The 23,559-nt window shown below is 40.0% G+C and overlaps 1 protein-coding gene across 1 annotated transcript in view; it reads right to left on the bottom strand.

Moving 5' to 3' along the window:
• EIF3E (eukaryotic translation initiation factor 3 subunit E) overlaps positions 1–23,559 on the bottom strand; it is a 56,045-nt gene that overhangs the window by 23,577 nt on the left and 8,909 nt on the right. Inside the window, exons 3-7 of the mRNA XM_048841488.2 lie at positions 20,584–20,701; positions 10,795–10,837; positions 10,164–10,268; positions 7,120–7,245; positions 2,990–3,114 (exon numbers count right to left, since the gene is read on the bottom strand). Of these exons, the coding sequence (XP_048697445.1) occupies positions 2,990–3,114; positions 7,120–7,245; positions 10,164–10,268; positions 10,795–10,837; positions 20,584–20,701 (517 nt within the window). The remainder of the gene's footprint in view (positions 1–2,989; positions 3,115–7,119; positions 7,246–10,163; positions 10,269–10,794; positions 10,838–20,583; positions 20,702–23,559) is intronic.

Here is a 23,559-nt window from a genome sequence, read left to right as displayed (position 1 = left end):
TTTAGTGGAACATTGAGTACTATGGTAATACAAATATTAAAATAGATATAGACGATAAAAAACACACAAAATTACTCTAACATCAGGAAATACTGTAAATCACAAGACCAAAAGATAAAAATAATGTAATTGTATTTGAAAGCATCAATTCAAGTCCTCCTTATCGGTAGTGACTGAAAAATGTTACCATATGATGGTTGTTTCATGGCTATAAGAGAAGTTAGCTGGAGGTCTGCAGCTCATAATGGACAGCTGTCCACATCATAAAGCCCAAATACAATTAACACGACACAATCTCTTTTCATGGTATATTTTCTGCAATTTAAATTTTTTGTTGTAATTGTTTGAGATGGAAACAAACACGCTGATACGGCGAGTGAAAGGGTTAATTTAATGGTCACTGATTAGATTAAGCCAAATAAGGGTTTGGGATGATTCACCTGGAGTTAAATTAGTTGACAACACCATGTTTAATTATCCCAGCTAGATTACTCCAAGACATTAAATCTGCATTCTACATGTAAGAATGAAAATTAACAAAAGCCATCTCTAAAGCCTCCTCCACAGAGCTGGTGGTTAAAATGCTGGCAGTAGGTCTATATTAGCTCTCCCAAAATTGCTACCACCGCTGATACACCAATGATGGGAAATTTTAAGAAAAATGTTAATTAGATTTAGCCAAAGAGCAACAGTTTGGAGGGCCTGCTGGATAAACAATACTCCCAGCACTTGGAGAGCCAGACATTTAAGTTAATAGGTAAAGGATTTTTCATCAACCTATTAGATTGGCTGACAAAGTGCAGCCTCATTTTTTCTCAGAGAGGAATGAGACAGTCCTACATAAGGGACAGCAGAATGCATTGGTCCATGTGCTTAGAAAAGCAGGCCCATGTGAGCTCATTATGCCTGTGTCAATTCGCTTTAATGGGTTCCCATCAGCTCCTAGGTGCAATTCAAGGTACTGGATTTAATCTGTAAAGTGATACAGACCTTGGAAACAGGTTACACCCCCCTTGCTCTACTACACATTCATGACATCCAAGATTACCAGAGGTGTACCAGAGCCCTTTTTTCAGAAATATATCAAAATAAGTCCACACCTAAAACCAGCAATCATCACAGTTTTTACTTGCACTGATATAAGTTGTATCAGCTTTATTATGTAACCAAGATTTCATTTTATGATTTTTAAATGATTTTTATTGTACCAAATACGGTTACAATCTGGTAGACTGTACTAACGCTAACAACAATTAAAACAGCATTCATTGATTCACACTGCCGCTTAGGGGACAAAACCAATTCTTTCCAATATATTATGAGTCTTTAATACTATTGACCATTAAAGTGATGTTGATTCTCACATTCTCTCAGAGATCCCAGATAGTTCATCTATTAAGAGGGCTTTCATGTGGACTTCCTTGGGTATGTCTACATTGCAATAAAAGACCCATGGTTGGGCTGGTCAGCTGACTTGGGCTCATGGGGCTTGGATTGCAGGGCTATAACACTGCAGTGCACATGTCCAGACTCGGACTGGAGTTCGGGCTCTGAGACGCCGCAAGCAAGCAGGGAGGGGGCCAGCCCGAGCCCAAACGTCTACACTGCAATTTTATAGTCCCGCAGCCCAAGATCTGAGAGCCTGAGTCAGCTAACCCAAGCCAGCTGTCGGTCTTTTACTGCAGGGTAGACATACCTCTAAGGACTGTAAGTTTTTTTCACCAATTCTTTTTTAACCTGTACATGAGCTGCTGAGGGACTTACTGAGACTCCTTGGCTTGTGATGCTTTTTACTGTGCAGAAGAGAATTATCCAACCTAGGGAATTGAGGAGGGTATAGATTCTGCCTTCCCTGTGCCTAGCTGAAGAAATAACATGTGTGGGGATCAGCTGGACTGCCACAGCAATTCTATATATCCCCCAGTCTATATTCTTCCCTGCTAGGCTCTCCTGGCTCACTTGAAGCTCTTTGACAACAAGTCTCAGAAGAGGCGCAGAGTGGCATCTGTGCTACGGAGGCTAACTCCTCCCCAAACTGACCACTGAGCGTTTCAGGAACGGTTGGAGTGATATGACAGCATTCTCCAAATCCACAATTAGCTTTCCAGCTCCACCTCAATGATGTGGAATATGTGCCAAGACTCATCAGCAGCACGTAGTGCTGTGTGCTACCTATTACCGCTTTCTTCTGTGGCTCAGAGCAAATGGAAGGACATCACATTGGTCAGATGCCTCTCCCTGATGGCAAACCAGGGGAAGCTTGCCAGCAGGAGAAACTGCCTCAAGTCAGAGGCCTGTTACTTTAAAATAAATAACTAAACTCATTCAGGAGGCTTTATGTCCAAGTTAGCAAATATTTCTCTACAAAACTAAGCACATAAGTACATGTTTAAACATTACATCTAATAACAGTGTCTATATTAAATATTGCATTCTTCAGCTCAGACACACATTATGATTCTAAAGCAACTGTATCCAACTTGTGGCTCAGGGGCAACTGTGGCCCTTGACAAGGACCATCAAGAAAATATGTACATAATTATGAACTGAAAGTGAACCATACCATGAAATTGTTAATCAGGCCTATAGTTACGGCAGGGAAGGAGGGAAGCAGAAGATACCACATCTTCAGCAGCCCTAGCAGAAGGTTTGGGTGAAATAAGAGTGCTATGAATGGCTGCTGTCCCTTCCCTACTGGCAACCTGTTGCATCAAAGGGGAGGGAAAACGGAAGGAAGCAGCATAGTTTTCTTGCTGCTCCATTGCTGGCTTGCCTGTTGGGCTGTCAGTCTTAAGAAAAACAAGTTAGGCATTCAAAAAGCTCTGATGGAACCTAGGCAAATGAAGTGTTTAATGCAGCCTCTGGATCTTTTTGAAATATATTTGGCCCTTCGGCTGAAAAGGCTGAACATACCATTGTTAAATATTTTTGTCCTACACCCACTTTCTGCCTCAGTACAAGGTTAATGTCTACACTACAAGCAACTTACTGTGGTTGATAGAGAAAGAGATCAATGATGTTGTCTCTGCCTTTTGGGTGGTTGAAGAACACGAACAAAGACCAATGGATTAGCCATGTTCTCTGCTGAAGAGACTGTAGTGGGGAGCTGACTGACTGAAAACAAGACAAAATAAAATTTTAAACTGGTGCAGATAAGATGCAATGAAAACATGACAATACTATGGAAGTTCTCCTTGGATCATGATGGCAATGTCTAGAATGCTCCATCTCCCCTCTATCATTCTGAATTTGGTTCATGGCCCTCTTTTATAGGGGTTGATGGTGTAGAACAAGTGTTTCCCATACTGTTAGCCTTGCTCCCCACTACGCCATTTACATACTTCGTTTAGCTCTGCAATACTCTTAGAGGGTGATAATACAACATTATCACCCTACCCCAGGAATAAAATAAAAATTGTTAAACTTAAGTAACAGATCTGCCAGAGGAAGGGATTCAACTCCCCCACCTGCAAAAAATAATGAGTTTCAGCTCCCACCATCAGCACCACTTCATTGGCTGGTTAACTCAACAACCTCCAGCAGACTGGCAAACAATGGAAGCTGCAAGGTTATGACCATGCACAGTAGACCAGTGATCCTAGCATTAAAGAGTATGATCACAGTACTAGCATGGATATTCTTCCTTATGAAATTTCCTCTAGCTACCAAAGTCTAGCACAACCTGCTGTAACCATGTAGATTCAGAAGCTTTAAAAGGGGGGAGGGAGGGGTTAGAAGATGAGGAAGAGGAACCTGCCTGGCATCAGCTGCCACCCACCTAGACAATGAATAACACATTTAAAAATGTACTAAAACCTTCAAGATTTCCATTTAGAGGGTAAATCACTTAAAAAATAGCCAGCTCTGAAATAGTTTCTCTCTCAGAATCACAGAAAGGACACCGTAAATCAACCCACTCTTCCCAGGTCATTTTTTGGCAATCAGTGCCACTGTCAGAAACTGAAGTAGTAGATATCTGACAAACAGTCCAGCAGCCAGATTTTCCCTCAGACTAACAATGGTAGTCACCAGAATCATGAGTGAATACTGCTCACTTCAAGAGTGAATGTTGTGGTGGCATAGTTGTAGAAACATAGCAAACTTTGTGTAGTGTCATTTCACCATCTACATACTAACACACACACACACTTATGACCACTCCACATTACTAAGTTACTATAGAGAAAACTACAATTTTTTCCATATTTCTCCTAACAAATACTTTAAACAAATTTCCTGTACTCTGTCACAATTTTCATATATTTTTAGTTACCACTGTTAATTAATTTCTTAAAGGAATGTTTCAGAGTAACAGCCATGTTAGTCTGTATTCGCAAAAAGAAAAGGAGTACTTGTGGCACCTTAGAGACTAACCAATTTATTTGAGCATGAGCTTTCGTGAGCTACAGCTCACTTCATCAGATGCATACCGTGGAAACTGCAGCAGACTTTATATACACACAGAGAATATGAAACAATACCTCCTCCCACCCCACTGTCCTGCTGGTAATAGCTTATCTAAAGTGATCATCAAGTTGGGCCATTTCCAGCACAAATCCAGGTTTTCTCACCCTCCACCCCCCCCACCCACAAATTCACTCTCCTGCTGGTAATAGCCCATCCAAAGTGACAACTCTCTACACAATGTGCATGATAATCAAGTTGGGCCATTTCCTGCACAAATCCAGGTTCTCTCACCCCCTCACCCCCCTCCCAAAAACCACACACACAAACTCACTATCCTGCTGGTAATAGCTCATCCAAAGTGACCACTCTCCCTACAATGTGCATGATAATCAAGGTGGGCCATTTCCAGCACAAATCCAGGTTTTCTCACCCCCCCACCCCCATACACACACAAACTCACTCTCCTGCTGGTAATAGCTCATCCAAAGTGACCACTCTCCCTACAATGTGCATGGTAATCAAGGTGGGCCATGTCCAGCACAAATCCAGGCTCTCTTACCCCCCCCCCTTTTTTTTTCCAGGGACACACACACACACACACACACACACAAACTCACTCTCCTGCTGGCAATAGCTCATCCAAACTGACCACTCTCCAAGTTTAAATCCAAGTTAAACCAGAACGTCGGGGGGGGGGGGGGGAGGAAAAAAACAAGGGGAAATAGGCTACCTTGCATAATGACTTAGCCACTCCCAGTCTCTATTTAAGCCTAAATTAATAGTATCCAATTTGCAAATGAATTCCAATTCAGCAGTTTCTCCCTGGAGTCTGGATTTGAAGTTTTTTTGTTTTAAGATAGCGACCTTCATGTCTGTGATTGCGTGACCAGAGAGATCGAAGTGTTCTCCGACTGGTTTATGAATGTTATAATTCTTGACATCCGATTTGTGTCCATTTATTCTTTTACGTAGAGACTGTCCAGTTTGACCAATGTAAATGGCAGAGGGGCACTGCTGGCACATGATGGCATATATCACATTGGTGGATGTGCAGGTGAACGAGCCTCTGATAGTGTGGCTGATGTTATTAGGCCCTGTGATGGTGTCCCCTGAATAGATATGTGGGCACAGTTGGAGAGTGAATTTGTGTGTGGGGGGCTGGAGGGTGAGAAAACCTGGATTTGTGCTGGAAATGGCCCAACTTGATGATCACTTTAGATAAGCTATTACCAGCAGGACAGTGGGGTGGGAGGAGGTATTGTTTCATATTCTCTGTGTGTATATAAAGTCTGCTGCAGTTTTCACGGTATGAATCCGATGAAGTGAGCTGTAGCTCACGAAAGCTCATGCTCAAATAAATTGGTTAGTCTCTAAGGTGCCACAAGTACTCCTTTTCTTTTAAAGGAATGTGTTACCGAAGTGTTAACTGTGTTGTAGTGGAAGTCAAATTATGCTGTAAGAATAGTAGAGCTATTCTTCCATGCTATGACATATAAATGCAACTCTGACTTAAGGAAAAATCCAAGCCCCTTTGAAGTTGCCCAGTCAATCCTATCTCTTAAGACAAGATGGACAGCATATTCCCAATAGCAAATCAAATACAACAGATATCCTTGTGACAATTCAAACATAACAGTGATGGATACCCACAAAGTACAGGTTATATAGGTAAAATTAAGTGCCAGATTTCCCAATCTGCTGAACTACACTATATTTTTGTCATCATTTGCAGAAATAGCACTTCCAGATAGCTCTTGAAATATTAGTGTTAGAACTACTGATTGACTTCCTTAAAGCCCAGTCTCTTAGGGAGATTACAACAGCTACTTAGAGGCTAACGCCAGGATCCCCTTTCTTCAAAAGACAGAAGAAACTAACTGAACAAAGTTATGACAAACATTGAAAACAAAAATAAAGAAATTTTCTCAAATCTTTATCAGGTAGTGAACACAGATTAGTTTATACTGTTTTCAGACAGATGTTATTTTTGTGTCCAAAGTGGCCTTGAAAATTGTAATGCATCGTCATGCCTTATGGAGACAGGAAATAGTAATACTATTCAGTACTCAACCAGAAAACAACTTCTACATGCTGTGATGCCCCAGCATGTAGACGATACCCCACGCTTAATTTAATCCTTCTGGAGGCTGCAGACAGGCCTGTATGATAGGGATTTATCTTAATTTTAGTTTAAGGGAAGCATCTTTCAAATTCACAAACATTTTCAAATTGGATGAAAGGGAAGCGTGAACAATTTTAAGGAGTAAGATTTTTAGTTATATGACAATTCAAATAAAATATTTTATCGCACTAATTTCAATAAATCAGCGTCTATACAAACAATCTCCTGAAATTCATTTATTTCCTCCTCGTGGCTTAGATTTTGTACTAAAATCCCATGCATGTCTGAGTCGCTACAGTCTCTTCTCAAGGAGTCTTCCAGGACCTCTTTTACTCCTTTTGCTCTTTTCCCCTTTTCTACTGCCCCCCAAAAGCCCACACTTGTGATCTTCTCTCCAACAGAAGAGGATTGGACAAGGCTCACGATGCAAATACTTCTTGGCAATGTCAACCATAGCTTCTCCTCAGAGCAAAGTATGAGAAAGCTCAAAAAAAAAGATAGTGTTTTTAAATAGCAAAATCTCTTCATGTTTTTCTTAGTCTGCCCGTCCTTCACCTTAAATTTACTAATATGCTCAAATTTTAACTCACATTATTATCTACAGTCTCTTTCAATCTTGTAAGATCTTCCATGGCTGCATCCCAGTTCTGCATTAAAATTTCAGATGCCAGTTTTCCCCAGAGTGAGCTCAAAGCATTTCTATCTGTTGATGGAACCTGTTCAAAGTAGTAAACAAAGTTACAATAAGCACAATCATTTAACACTTTTACTTGGTCAAATGTATTAGATACCTGCTGGTACGATTTTTTAAAATATCAAATTCCACACACTCACTTGGCCTAAGTTTTTCTAAATAACAAAACTGGTTAATAAAAAATATCACGCCATTCATGGGGGTGCAACTCGGGGCTAGGCCAGCCCCCAATGGGGCGGACAGCGAGCTCCACTGAGCTCTACTCCTGGCCCTGCACCCAGGGCCGCACCCCCAGCTGTGGCCCCAGCCTGAGCCCCCCTCACCCTAGCCACATCCCGCCCTCCTGGAGTCATGCCCCCACTCCTGGCCCTGGCTTCAGGGAAGGGCGGGGCGCGAGGTAAAAAGTTTGGGGACCACTGATCTAAAACCATTTCAGGACTAACAAAACTATTAACTATATTAAAACTGCTCCTTATAAAACAGAAAAGTCTGGTAAAAAAACCAGAAAAAGCAAGATTCCAGGCACACAGTGATGGTACCCAAAATGACAGCAAACCAGAAAAAGAACTGAAATGGTTGGTGACCACTTGGCACTTTAATAACTTTAGCTCCAAATGTTTGGTGCCATACAGAGCTGCTCATGCAGTCTTAACAAGCAATGCTTTTAGAAGAGGTTCCCAAAACTCAATGGCCCTTAGAGAACCACATCCCCCAAGTGAGAATATGCAAAGACCACCACAAAGAAGTAGAAAATCCTTTCAGATAAAATCATGTGGCAAAAGAAACATGTCCTACTAAATTAGGCAGTATGTCCCTGGCCATATCCAACCCCCCTGAAAGCTATTTTTCTCAGAGCAGTTCACCAAGTTTGTTTCAAGTAAGGGTAGTTCTGGGGTCAATCAGGTTTAGTTTATACAATACTGAACTACACTAGGTCATTCAGAGTGTCAAATTCTAATCTCAGATCATAGTTACAATGGTTCTTTCATGGCTTATGTTTCACTAACTATTACTTTAAATGAATCTTCTCCCACCAAAAGGAGTAACATAAGTATCCGCTCAAGGTACTAACATACCAGAAGCACACATTATTTTTACTAAAACTGCTTTCAAGACTAATTTTTAAGAACGAATTATAGCATTTTATTTTTAACATGCTCAAATTCTGAAACACAAAGGAGAGGATTTAGGACAACTGTCCATGAAATAGCATCTCTATCCGAAACAAAACACAAAAAATAGTTCTCTGCAAATACATAAAATGTACATCTCATTGAACAGGTTATTGTATAAAAAGGTTTGATGAGTAATGGGTCACATAAGATTCCTCCTGTCAAAAGCTCTCTCAATACTGAAATATGTTCTCCCTACTCTTTCAGCCTTATTTTGATGAATGAACATTGTATTATTGTTGTGAAAACTATTAGTTATTTGCTTTGGAACCCACTTAACATCTAATTGTAACCAATTAACAGAATAAGTAGTGTCTGATTTATTCCAGAACCACTGAATTGAATCCAAAAGATTAAATAAAATATAGAATATAATAAAACAGAAATATAGATTAACGGCAAGAAATAAAATACAGTAAATATACACAATTACTACGAATTACTTTGCAAATACCATTCATACATTCTAGAAAGGGACATGTTATTAGAACTACACATGCTCCAAGTGCCAATGTGAAAAGCTTTTTGCTGCACTTTAGCAGGAATTTTTTGCTGCTAAGGTTCATGTGCACTATTTGGCTCAACTCCATGTCATTACAGTTGGCTCTTCATAGAGAACGGCTTTCAGTGATGGATATGCTAGAATAGTTTCAATATCTGGATTTTCCAGCAGTTACCTTAAATTTCCATTTGCTAGCAAAACAGCACAGTCACTCACTGACCAGCAACAATAAATTTACTGTGCTGGGATTCTAACAAGACACTAAATCTTCATTCTCAAAATTCACTCCCAGCATTAACAAATGATATGAATAACCAACTCTTTTCATGTAGTTGTAATGAAACCATGGCTCTGGTTCTACAATCCTTGTTTAAGCTGTTAACATTTCTAAAGCACAACTTTTACTCTTCTAAATCCTCCATAATATTCAAGAGAAGACAGATGGAATTCTCGATAGGAAGCTGTAAGTTCAGCATTACCACTGATTACTTTCAATTTACCTGTAAACCTTTCACCACCACTTTTTGTGCACAGGAATTAGATTGCAAATGCTTATGCTTAGTTGTTACAGTTTATAATACTCTTCCAGTTTAGATTTATAGGAAGAAACAGGAAGAATCTAATACAGTTAGTTACAACTTTTAAAATTTTAAAACTTAAATTAGAACAAAAATTAGCACTTGAAAATTTTGCTAATTGTTCATTTTTAACATTGCAATTCTCAAGATCATAGTGAGGTGTGATAAGACTTAAACATACAAACTAGGTGTTGGTCTATTCATGCATATGACATACTGAGAAACGTTTCTGTTTCACTTTTCCATTCTTGAAATTAGGCAGGTGTTTTACATTTACTTCTAGCAGAGCAGAATTCTTGTAAATAGAATGTGCTATCTGATCTCAAGAACAGAACCGATGAACGTGACTTAGTGACTGAAAAGTTATTTCCGAACAGTTACTACACAGTATCATATTATTTGTGCTCTTGGCATTGTGCAAGATGCAAATGAAGACACGTCCCCTGACAAAAGGAACTTGCAATCTAAATAGATTACTTACACAGACCAGAGTTTCCCCCTATAATCACAAACAGAATATGAAACTGTTAGCAAATAACTAACTAGAATCACTAATTCTGAGCTTGTGTATCTTTTCAGTATTCCTCTTGTACTGAATAATTGTCTCAGGAAGTTTATAATCAGGATATTTAGAATTTTTACAGAAAACAAAGTGGCCTAAATACTTAAGAAAAAAACAACTACTTACCAAAACCCTAAAAAAGTAGAGATATTCTGCAGCTCCTGAATAGTTGCCACATTCATACTGGAACTTTGCATACCTGTAGAGAGTGTCTAGGTACTCCTGTCTAAACTGAGAAAGAATACAAAATGTTTGTCTTCATTATGAAAGAGATGTAATGGCAATGGGTTGTGAAATGACTCAATAGTGGGTAGTCACATTTAATTACAGATGCGTAAGTAGCCTGTAAAGAGCTTCAGGGTCTTTGGATGATAAATGCAATGATAGCAGTGACCAGAGAAACTAAAACACTGAAACTGAAATAATTACTTCATCCTTTATTCATTCTGCCGAATACAGTAATAACACTAATGTTAGAAGAAGGTACTACAATAATTAAGCATAACCACAAGTTTTAAGGATGCAATTAATATCCAGATTTCCTTGCTTTTATACGTTTGTAACACATTTAGTTCAATTTAAGCTTTTAAACATTTTCATGCAAGAAGTTTTGCACATCAGCTACATTTAAACTAGAGAGATAGGCCAGGATGCCATGTTCTTGATATTGCAGGACTGTTGGATTGAATATAATTTAGCCTGTAATTCTTACGTATTTAAAAATGTAAAAATAAAATAATAATAAAAAAAAACTTACACCGTGCTTGTCAGCTAGATAATCAAAGAGCATTCGACCATCCCTGTAACAAAAATAAAGATCTGTAAAACAGGTTTAAGCTGACCATCACAAGTTAATGTGTAATACTAAATAAAGCTATTAAAAGGAACACACAACAGTCTCTTTTTTAAACTTCTCCTGAGTATCCCTATAATCTGTTGCTGTGTGAAAGGCCCACACAAACCCAGGGGACTGAGTATACGGAATAAATTGTGAATCTGAATAGCCATGATGTGCTGTCAAACGAACTAAAAGAATTTAGCATTCACCATAACAACTCTGGATATTCTTGGTCTCCATATAAACGTCCAATCCCTCCAAATATTGATAAGTTCTTGGGATGATGTCCCAGACCCACTGAACTCAGTGGCAAAACTACCATGGACTACAGCGGAGCCATTCGCCTTTGGACTCAAATTACATCCTATGTCAACTGAGTTCTATCTAATTATGCAGCTGGTGAAAAAATATTTCCCTTTGGTCAGTTCTGAATTTGCACCTTTCCATTTCACTGAGTGTCCCCTTGTTATGCAACAAAGAGAAGAGAAGCACCCAAGCTTCATTCTCTACCACTCATGATTTTATAAGCTTTTATCATGTCCCCTCTTATTAATCTGATTTCTTAGGTAAACAACCCCAATCTTTTCAACTGTTCTATACAGGAGAGTTTTCCATGTCCCTACTCTTATCTTTCTCATCACCTTTCTCAGAACTCCCTTGTTTCCATCAATTTACCAAGAAGAGATGCAAGGCTTACTGGTCTTCCCCAGATCACCCCTAGAACTTTTTTTTTTTTAATATACAGGTACAACATTTGGTACCCTCCAATACAGTAGCTCTTCTTAATGGGATTGTACATTTTTGCTAGCTGGTCATGTTTCAGATTTTTCAGAACTCTTTAATATATACCTTCTGGGTCTGGCAACTTGTTAAATCATCAATTTGTTCCAGCACTTCTACTTCCGACACCTCAATCTCTGGCAGCACTTCATCTTTATTACCAGAAAGAGAGCAGGTCCAATGTAGACAGCTCCCTAATATCCACTGCAGTAAAGAGTGATGCAGAGAAACAGCTTAGCTTCTCAGCAAGTTATTAGAAGGTGAGAAAAATGGACTTGCATTTTTTAAGGAGCACTACTGTGCGCTGCACTACTGCCACTGTTAGCTGAAAAAACTACCATGCCATTAATAAGAAACAACCCCCTGCATACTAAGAACTTGGGCATGGGGGAGTTTTGCATTCAAATCAATTATCAACAACATTATACTGCATTTATGAAATTACTTCCAAAGGATCTTAAAGCACTTTATAGACAAATTAATATTCATTCAGGATGTTTATCAATTTACAAATTTGAGACCACCAGTATTTTTCAAGGATCTCCAGGAAACTATAAACAAGCCAAGGACTTTTTACTATCTTTGGTGTTGTACCAGAAATTAGCCATGACTTGTTCAGAGCAACTACAGTTTGGATATGTGCAAAACAGATTTAAAAAAAATATCTTTTTTAAACTCAGACTATATACAAAGACTTACTCAAAAGGTCGAATATACATTAACATTTTAAAAGCTGAAAAAATAAAGATAAGGAACTGATCAAAACTGTGCAGTTATTGATACTTCATTTACAAGAGCAACGGGGACAAGGATAATTGACTTAGCTGTGAATTTTCATTTTAGGGTCCTCCACATCAAACAGTCTTGACAATGGATCATTTCCTAATCCCACAGCAACTGGAAACAGGCCAGATTTTTGTTCCAAGCCTGGGTTTAGGACAGTCCGTCAGGATGAACTCTCCCAAACGATAATATTTTTCAGCGTTGGAAACATACTATATAAAAATTTAATATTGTTATTCAACTCAAATGATTTGCAGCAGCACACTGACATGAAATGTAGGGATTTCTCAGAGGAAAACCTTCCTCCTTTCAAATGTGAGCAACAGCTAGAAAAAACCCTGGACATAATGCAGTCCTCTGTGGGAGAGACTGCCTGTGACACAAAAGGTCCTAGAATGAATATTCACAGACAAAACAAAATTTTCCTTCAGTTCTCTCCACATCAGACAGTATTTATAGTGGACTGTATAAAGCCATAAATAATCCACTGGGAGGGAGAATTCAACTTATCCACAGAGAATTGAAAGAAGCATAAGGGCTATTGAGGCACCCTGTTCCATTACACATTTCTTCCAAACACTGCCATGTTTCTAAAGATTGGTATCAATGGTGGCTGGGCCCTATGTAACATAATGAGAAGACTGGCCAGACAAGGGTAGTATCCCTTTCACATGAAGGGAGGGATCACATGGTATTCAAGAATTTACAAGTAAATTCAAGAATTTACAAGTCCAAAAGGGATGTATTCTATTGAAAATGCTTCTTATTGTAGCAGAAGCTGATGTATCCATGTGACTCACCCCAATCATATCCTTAATAGATCTCTAAGAGGTTTATTTTCATATTCTGAAGTTTGGGGAACAATGCTGTAAAGATAGCATTAGAGTATTTCCCCTGGAATATCAATCTCCTTGTTGAGAGACCTGAGATATAAAAAACTGGACTGTATACCATTGTTTCTCTTTGTACCACAAATAATTTTGTGCCCTTTTCAAAATCTCTCTCTCTCTCTATGGTTCTAGTTCTCTAATGTGTAGGAGATGGACAACTGAACCCTGCCTCTTCAGATACAAAGGTTCTTGTTGAGCATGGTTTATTTTAATTTACTTTTGGGAAAAGGATAATCTTGTTCCTGGGACAATGTGTGAGTTCTGTTGAATATCCTTCCCTGATTGTGTCAAGCACCCATTTGCTTGGGTAGTTTACTCCCATGAGAAGCACCCCTCATTGGGAGGAGAAAGCTTCCCCACTTTTGGAAGCTCAAGAGAGAAACTTTAAGGGTTGGATGGTTTTCCAGAGAATCCCAGCCGTGGTATTCCAACTCTCAGAAAAATGAGCAATGGCTTCCTCCTAATGGGCAATCTTTATACTGGAAAGAAAAATGGCTTCAAAGGGAACAAAGAGATACGGTTGTTTGAAGACTCTCCCACTGGAAGGAGGGAGGGACTTAATCCAGTGTCTAAAGCATCAGTGCTCAGTGACTGCTTTGTCTCTACACTCCCCAAAGAGCTTATCAACAAAATATTTGGAAGGATATCAGGTGATATTCTGCAACTCTGGTTTCTTACCATGGCGCAACAGTTGTCCCCAGAAAAGTCTTTGGAAGTTTGAATGTCAGCACATCTTAGGTGATGCATCAGTCATGGAAAGTTGCTAACAAAATTTCATTAAAGGTAGATTTATGTAATTTATTTATTTAGGAACATGCTCAACAATGGCCTCCGAGTTGAATAACGACCTCCATGATAAGAGAATGCAGACAAGAGAATACTCTCAAGGCTTATGTGGATGTATTAAAGTTGAGTTTGAGTGATGATCTTATTTCTCCAGTCTGTGGGTTTGGCAGGAATACTCTGTCAGCTGATATGATTATGCCCTTTACTAAGGAAGTTGCAGCAGGCAGATTAATGAAGACCTTTTAGTCCTTAGTCCAAGGAATTTTCACGTCACCTTACTCGCACCCTCAAAACAGGTGAGAAAAAACTAAAGCTCTCTTTCCATTTCCAAGTTAAAAAAACCAAACAGGTCTTTCATTCTCTAAAAAACATAAGCACCTGTAAAGTTAGACCCTCATTTGTGTGCTTAATTCTGGGAAGGTTAGCCAAGTCTGAGGTACCATGCTCAAAGCCCCAGTTTTAGAGATTTCTCCTTCATTTAACTGATTGTGAGCAACATAGTCACCAGTCCCTGGGCCAAACCCCGAGACAAAGGGTAAGGAGCTCCTGTGAGGGGGAGAGTGCTTTACCTGGGAGTCTGAAACAACAGTCTGCAGGCATGTGTCCTGCATGCCTCCCTAAAGAAAACAGCCATTTCATGGCCTCCTGTGGGATGCCTGGAAGGGGAAAGAAGGTAAGCCCATCTTCCAGGGAACGGGATTGACCGCACAGACTGAGCAAGCTATAGTCACTGCAGACAACTAAATCATTTGTATCAGAGGTCACAGCAACTGGTTGGTATCTCTTATGCAGCTGAGCCCTCACAAGTAAAATAGCTTGTGGGAGAGAGGGTGCGCTCTGGGGCGTTCTCAACTGCCTCAGCACAGATCTTGTCTGCATGCTGGCTGGGAGCAGGAGTTTTTTCCTTCTGTGAGCTTCAGTGATTAAGAAAAGCTCCAGTGAAACTTTAATGTTTGCTCTGCAAGCTATGGGAACAGGGGTCCAATATGTAGGTGAGAAGCAGGGAGCGGTTTACAAATATACCCTGGTTCAATGCTACCGATTCCAGCCTTGTCTCAGGGAAGGGAGCTTTCGGGTGGCCTGCTCAACCATCTCAGCATAGACCTCACCCACATAGCAGCGGAGAGCTGAGTTTGTGCGGCCTACTGTCTGTCTAGAAGAAGTGTTCTTCAAACCCTCCTCAGGAGGCCAGAAGAATATTTTTTGAAGTTTAGCAGTTTTTGAGGAGAAAAACCTCAAAACTGATGAGGAAACAGACATTTTGTTAACAATCCTGTGGAAGCTCTGCTACAAAGAGATCTGGAATCTGCCATATGTGCTGCTTGGAGAAGAAAATCCTCCTGAAATGTGGTCCAAAACCCAGGCTCAAAGCAAAGAACTGGTCTGCCTACAGATCTCATGGAGACGAGAAACACCCCACTGCAAAGACTGAAACACGGAAGGAACTGACAATTAAGAAGTTTCAATTGATAAAGAGTGTTAAAAACCTCAAATACAGAGGAAAAAGATTAACAATTTCACTCATGAGTTTTCATTCAAAAATGGGGATTTTTTTTTTTTAATAAAAATTAAGTTCTAATCTAGTCTCGTTGTGTACTCCCCAGACACCGAACTAAGCAGTTTTACATATTAAAAATTCACTGCCTCGTCAAAGTCAGTAAGTATATACAGTTTGCCGTCTACTATAAGCAGATATTTATCTGGGAAGAATAAAGCTGTCATAGATTCAGTCTACAAGTTCCTCCCTTGTGGGAAAAAGCTTTTTTACACATCTCCTGTGCTAACGTGGAAATCATGAGACACTCAAGACCCTGGAAGGCTACTACAATCCCATATACCCATGTGAATATATACTTCAAAATTGAGACGTAGACTGGTTAAACAGCCATGATCACTTCACCATCTACAAGGTAACAAGGACCGATCCCCTGAGCTCCCTCAAAGAAATCTCCCTTGTTTGGTCAAACTTTCAGATTTACAAAAAACTCAACACTCTCCCCATCTTGAGTACTAATAACATTATGATTCTTCTTTACATGAGACTTCCACCAGTTCAAACTACAGCAGTGAATGTCAATAGTGCCATATACTATAAGAAAAAGACATCTAGTGGGTGAACTGTATCCCTATATGAAACAAGAAAATTCCCCTTAGTTGCTGCTGACAATTTTGAAGCCTAAACTATAAGAGCAGACCCTTCACAACCATGTGTGAAACACAACAGTATATTTGTACATCATATTAAGGAAATACCAATGTAAAAAATAAAATCTGATATATGCACCAACTCAGTACACTGTACTGAATTCCACAAGAGAAAGGATGACAATATCACATTTTAGCATGCAGTTTGTAAGACCATTAGCCAAGTAGAATATGGATGCATTTATCCATGCTGAAAGCTTCAACAACTTATGTCACAGTATTCTGAGGTTTTCAGGTCAGTAAAATGAGCCTTTTCCGGTCCTGGCAAGTATCCCTTGTGTGGCTTTCCAGGATACATAGGGCTTGATTCTCAACTATGCCTAAAGCCAGCAGGAAATCAGACATAGCAGACCTTTGATCCACCACATCCCCTTGCCTCTTCTTCTGCCTCCCCTCACACAGGACGTGGTAGAGTTCTCACACAGATTCCTCCTAGACGAGGGAAGTTTTCCAGCATAAATATCTGGCTGCTTTCAATTCACTTTGTGCCAACCTTAAACATCTAAGCAAGAGACCTTGAAAAACATAAGTCATTCTGAATCCCCAACTTACTGAGTGCTAACTGATCTCAGTAAGGCATTTTGTGTAACTGACTAAATCAAACAATGATATTAAGTGTCTTGAGATAAATTAAAAGGTTCTGTTCCTATTGTGCACCTTGCCACAAAATCTCTGGAAGGAGGCTGCCCGAGCCTGTGGCTCCCAAGGCCACACTTGTATGTGCTCTTGTAAGCATCTTCTAACAGTATCTTGTTCTTGTACCAATTCTTAATCATAGATACCTGTGTGAACAAGAGCATCCTTAAAGTCTTTGTATTGTCATAAGATACCTCTCTGTCCACGCAAGAATGCATGTGTGAACTGAAAAGACAGCAAAAAATATCCATAGATTTTCATGATGGGAATACATCATAAGGGAACATTTAAGTAGTCGGGTGCCCTGGTGACCGACCTTCCAACATCTGAGGTATGCAGGAAATCCCTCAGAACAGCTCTGAAGCAGTGAGGGACTTCAGGCAATGAATTACTAGAAACAGGATTCCCTTCAAGACAGTACAGATATGGTGTGCAGCAATTCACAGCTTATCAAGTGCAAACACTGTATCAAGATGTGCAAGTAGAGAAGGAAAAGACAGCACCATTTACCATTATAACCTCTAGTCAGCAGATTTATCAAGAGAGGAGGGTAGTCCTTATACAACTTTAGAGACGCAAACTCCCTAAAGATGTGGTGACAGCTCACAAGTTGGGAGAGTCCTAAACAGATATACCATAGGGAGCTTATCCCTATGGCTTAGTGGCAAGTCACACATGAAGCAGATTCAAACTGAACAGCAGATGTCTTATCTGACAAATGGAAAGAAAAAAGAATGCACAAGACGGTGACAGTTAAACAAAACAGCTATAACTGCCTGAGGTACTAATCAGCACAAAGCTATTTCCTACTACTTGTTAAACTACAAACTGAAGCAAAAAAATATATTTAGTTAATTTAAGTCCCAAGGAAAGCCTCAGGACATTTCTATTTTAACTGCTTTTAGTTGATTTTATGACTCGCGCAACAGGCATAGAGAATTATATCATCAGCAAAAAAAAAAAGATGAGCACAGAAGACAGAACATACCCCTTTGCTGTGGGTTTTTTGGGAAATGAGGTGAACTGCTGCCCTCAAAACTCAAATTACATGGGGGTCCTAGTCAGCTGCGCAGCACCGACCCAAGATTGGGGAGCAATACAGTTACTATGAAGTAAGTTACTGTAAGTTCTCACCTCTGAATATGGAACTGCGTATGTCATATGGTAATTTATAGTTCTAAAAAACCCCAAATCAGTAAAATTTATGTATACATAAATACATTTTAATCATTTTAGTCTGCCATTTCCCAAAATACAGCCTGTCTCAGTATAATGTGAGAACAAAGGCAGACTCAAAAAGCACAATTCTATTCCTTCTGTAATATCAGACACCACAAAATTTCACTTCCAGTAAACTGTTATTAACTATACTTTTTACAGCCTATTTTTTCCCAGAATTCTTAGAATAACGTAGCTTGAGCATTACTTATTAAGGCTTTAAGAAAATTGAGATTTTTTTGGTTCAGAAGTTGTCCACAATTGTTACAGTTGTGTTTTTAGTGCCTTTAGTTCAATTACCATAAAAAAGACCACAAGGACACACACAGTGTGTGCAGAGGTGCCCTCAAAGAAGAGATGTGGTAGGGTTTGCAGGTTAGGGCAGCCTTCAGGACAAAGGTGTGGAGGTCTCTCAGGGCAGAGGTGTGGACGGTGCAGGTGTGTGGGGGCAGCTCGAGGGATTCAGGACCCAAACTCTTTGTTTGTAACTGGCTAGATGTCAAGTTGGCATCAGGGTCCTTTATCAGGAGCTGGATACTCCCCACGCATTCCTCCAATTCCGGGGTGGGAGGGCACACCCAAACCCATGCATCCTAGAGCTGGCCCCAGCGCAGAGATCCCTGGAGGCTCCCCATCCCAGCTTCACATCCTGTGGAAGGCACAAGACCCAACACCCACCTGGCCCCACTTACCATGAGAGGCAAAGTTGCTCAAGTCATGCAGGAGACACAGGCTCAGCAGGCCTGACCTGCGCCACTTGGCAGAGGCAGAACCACACCTGGGCAAAGTTTGAGCCCTCCAGGGAACACAACCCCAACCCCACCTCCTCCTCTTCCACCTCTGCCCCCAACATGTTCACCAACTCACCGAAATTTGGCCCTGCCACCCCTCCATCATGACCAGGTTTCAGTGAGTGATATTGTACAAAAGTTGTGGTGAGAGTTGTTAGTTGCAGTGAGTGTTGAAAGTTGAAGTTTTTACAACAGAAATCATGGCCCACAATTTTCTTTCAGCCTTATGTATTATAAATATTTGCCATGGTCCTGCAAGCAGATCCATGCAGGAATACATGTTCATGTTGAGCTTCACTGAGGTTAAGGGGATTCCATGTGGGTGCAAGGTTACTCCCACATGGCTTCAACTGCAGGAGGAAGACCTTAATAATTAGATGCATCAATATATTTTATTTTCATTGTTCACTGTAGTGTATTGGCAGGATGTAATTTAAGATATTTAAGAAATAAGCCCATTTCATATGGGTTAATGGGAATAACTGTGCTTTCTTTGCAACTGGTTATATTAATTACATTTTATGCCCAGAAATATTTGAACAACTCAAAATTTATCAGAGTACTGAAATGTTAGCTTGCCATTCTGTCCATGCCATTTATCATGAGTACTACAAATATTAAGGAATTGCAATGATATGCTGCATTAAAAAAATATTTCTTGGGGGGGGAAGGGGGGGGAAATTCAGGTACGGCATTTTTTGAAACTCTCTAATGAAAGCTACTGAACAACTTGGTTCAGGTGTTGCACATAATATAACATTCTGCACTAAGGAGAAAACAGGCTGCAATTCTCAGGGCTGGTCTTCACTACAGGGAGATCAAAAGTCAATGCAGCAGAGATCGATTTAGCGGATCTAGCGAAGACAGGCTAAATCAATGGCAGAGCGCTTTCTGGTCGACCCCAGTACTCCAGCTCTCTGAAAGAGTAAGGGAAGTTGACCGGAGAGAATCTCCTGGCAGCACAGTGCAGCAAAGACACCGGGGTAAATTGACCTAAGCTACATCGTAGCTGGAGTAGCATAACTTAGGTTGACTTACCCCTGTAGTGAAGACAAGCCCTCAGACTCGCTTCTTGAACTGGCAGGCCTATGAAAGTGCCTCAGGTTGCTGATGCTTCTAGCTGTTTACGAAGTTACTTTCGTTACCTCTGAAGGTGATTACAACAGCAAATTATGTGCCTGGAAGGATGATACTTCAACATTCTACTTTGAAGGTGTTATGTGAAAAGAGCAGCAGAAAATTAACATATCACTTGGGCTTTTCAGGGATGACTTCAAAGGCCTTTCTAACCATTTCATCACCTAAACACAAACAATATTTAAATTATGACAAAACATTTCTTACAAGAGGATTTATTTTTATATTTAACCACTTTGGTTGTCAACATCCTGAAGTATAAGCTTTCCCTCACAGAGACATTATTAATGGTAAGCAGAATATCATCATATGGGGGCCAAGACATCACAGCATAAATATTAACATCCGGTACAGGCAAAGGGAGCAAAGATTTTCAGCTTTAAACTGACAACTGTTAATTAGAAAGCCTCTTTACACTGGTCCAACAAGGCATCTGGGAAGATGAACTCCTGCAATGTCTAGAGTATTAAAGAAAATATTACCTAGTAGATTGCATTTGTCTTGTAGTTTCTGGGTCTTCAAACATCTTGACAATTGGCTCAGTTTCTAACTGAAGCTGTTTCAGTTGTGCAACAACAGCAGTCCTCTTTTCACGCAAAGCTAGATAAAGAAAGAGTACAATGTAAAGTTAACATCTTCGCAAGCAGCCTGTAGTTATCTCATGTAGAATCAGCAGTGTGCTGAGTACCTTGGTATCCAAAAACCTCAGCTCATTTGTCCCCTCAGTCAAGCCACATTAACTGCCACAATGATTAATAAAGAATTAAAGGAATGTGATATAATTAATGCCAAACAACATGGCTTTATGGAAAATAGATCCTGCCAAACTAACTTAGTATTTTTTGATGAATTACAAGTTGAGCTGATAAAGGTAACAGTGCTGAGATAACATTTCTGTACAGCATTTGACTTGGTACCACATGACATTTTGAATTAAAAAAAACGAATGATATAAAATTAACATGGCACAAATTAAATCAATTCAAAGCTAGCTAACTGATACATCTCAAAATAATTGTAAAAGAGGAGTCATCACTGAATGAGGGTTTCTAGGGGGGCCACACGGATCAGTTCTTGGCTCTATGCTATTTAACATTTTTTATTAATGACCTGGAAGAAAACAAAATCATGGATAGTTTGCAGCTGGCACAAAAATTTGGGGAATGGTAAATAATGAAGCGAACAGGTCGGTGATACAGAGTGATCTGGACTGTTTGATAAATGGGCGACAAGCACACAATATGCATTTTTAATACGGCTAAATATATATGTATACATCTAGGAATAAAGAACACAAAGCATGCTTATAGGATGGGAGTCTCTATCTAATCACCTGAGCATGAGCTCCCAGTGAGATGCTGTGGCCAAAAGGTCTAATGCAACCCCGGGATGCATAAACAAGGGAATCTTGAGTAGGAATAAGGGCTATTTTACCACTGGATTTGGCTTTGACTGCTCCTGGAATACTTTGTCGAATTCTGGTGCTCACAAATCAAGAAGAAGGTTTATAGATTGGAGAGAGTTCAGAAAAGAGCCATGAAAATAATTAAAGGATTAAAAAACATGCCTTTCAGTGATAGAGTTCCTTTAGTCTATTTAGCTTAACAAAAAAGGAGGTTAAGGGGTGACTTGATTACAGTCTATAAGTAGCTACATGGGGAACAAATATTTAATATTAGGCGCTTCAATCTAGCGGAGAAATGTATAATAAGATCCAACGGCTGCAAGTTGAAGCTATACAAATTCAAACTGGAACTAAAGTGTACCTCCACATTCTGAACAGTGAGAGTAATTAATCATTGGAACAACTTACCAAGAGCCCTAGTGAATTCTCCATCACTGGCAATTTTTAAATCAAGACTGGATGTTTTTTCTAAAAAGATATGTTTTGGGACTTATTGGGGAAATTTATGTCCTGCATTATACAGAAAGTCAGACTAGATGACAACACTGGTCTTTTGGACTTGGAATCCATGACTTATTATACAAGTGACTAGCTTAATAAAAAGTCACTATCTCTATGGAAGAGTTTTACAGCACAGTCGTGAACAACAAGATTTCTCACTCATAATGAAGGAAGAAACTATATTTTGGATACATTTGCTTGCTTCTGACAAAGTTGCAAAGGTGAAAAGCAACAGAAAGGAAAATGCTACATATATTCAAGGGGAATGGAATAATTATCTGCTGAACTGAAACTGTACGAAAAATCTTCTACAAATCTAGGCTAGATTTTTGTTCAGCAAGCACTCAAACTCTGACAGAAAACGTATTTGAAAAGTAAGAAGGATGCTTATAAGCAGCCTAATCTGCAAAATAACTTTCAAGCTGGTAGAAATAGTAAGGAACACTATAGTTTTACATCTAGTGCTACCATGTGTGATAGAGGAAACATTTAAATATCAACTTGAAGAAACCATGCTTTGGAACAGAGAACAGCCAAAGTTTGAGAAAAATCTGCTATTTGAGTATAGAACTTAATGGAGCAAGAGGACCCGCCAACCAATCCAGCAAGGAGACCAAGGGCGTGGCTACACTTGCAAGTTAGAATGCATTAAAGCAGCCCCAGGAACACTAACTCCTGATGTGTCCACACTGGCAAGGCACATAAAGCACTCTGCAGCTGGAGCGCTCCTGGTAATCCACCTCCACGAGAAGCATAAAGCTTGCTACGCCCCGGCTGAAATGTCCAGGCATCAGTGTGAACGAGGTGTTGTATTACTGCGCTGTGACTGGCCTCCGGAAACATCCCATAATCCCCTGAAGTCAAGTGGCCACTCTTTTCATTGTTTTGAAATCGGCTACAGGAATGCGGATATGCCCTTTCAAAGCTCCATTTCTGACAGCCAGCATGTTTATCTGCTCCGGGACAAAGCAACCATTACTGTGGAATGCTGCTTGCTGTGAGTGTGTGAGACAGAGAGGCGTGGGGGAGGAGGGTCTGCTGCTGTCTGAACTTACAAGACAGCATGCTGACACACTCTCAGCCCCCCCCAACACCTACACACAACATGCTCCACACCCCCTCCACCCCCCACACATTTAAAAGCACGCTGCAGCCACTTGCACACTGGGATAGCTACCACAATGCACTGCTCTTTGTGGCATTGCAAGAGCTACTAATGTGGTCACACCAGGGCGCTTCCAGCTGACAGTGTAAACACAGTGCAGTGTTTTCCCTGCTGCGGTCTCCGAAGGCTGGTTTAACTCACAGCACTCTACATCTGCAAGTGTAGCCATGCCCAAAGGTAATGAAAAGAATGAAGTTGTCCCAACAACCACTGCAATCAACTACAGTATTAATTCCACAGAAGAATGATCCTGGGCATAATCACACCACAAATTTGAGAACGAGTTCTAGTGGACGAACTGGGAATGGTGAGTAATTCACAAGCCAGTCCAAACCTGAGAATCACTTGCCTGATAAGTGGTACTTCAATATGATGGAACTATCCACA

The sequence above is a fragment of the Caretta caretta genome, chromosome 2 (genome assembly GCF_965140235.1).
Source record: "Caretta caretta isolate rCarCar2 chromosome 2, rCarCar1.hap1, whole genome shotgun sequence".
NCBI classification, from domain to species: Eukaryota; Metazoa; Chordata; order Testudines; family Cheloniidae; genus Caretta; species Caretta caretta.
The sequence above is the reverse complement of the archived record's forward strand: the minus strand, read 5'-3'. Positions and strand labels throughout refer to the sequence as shown.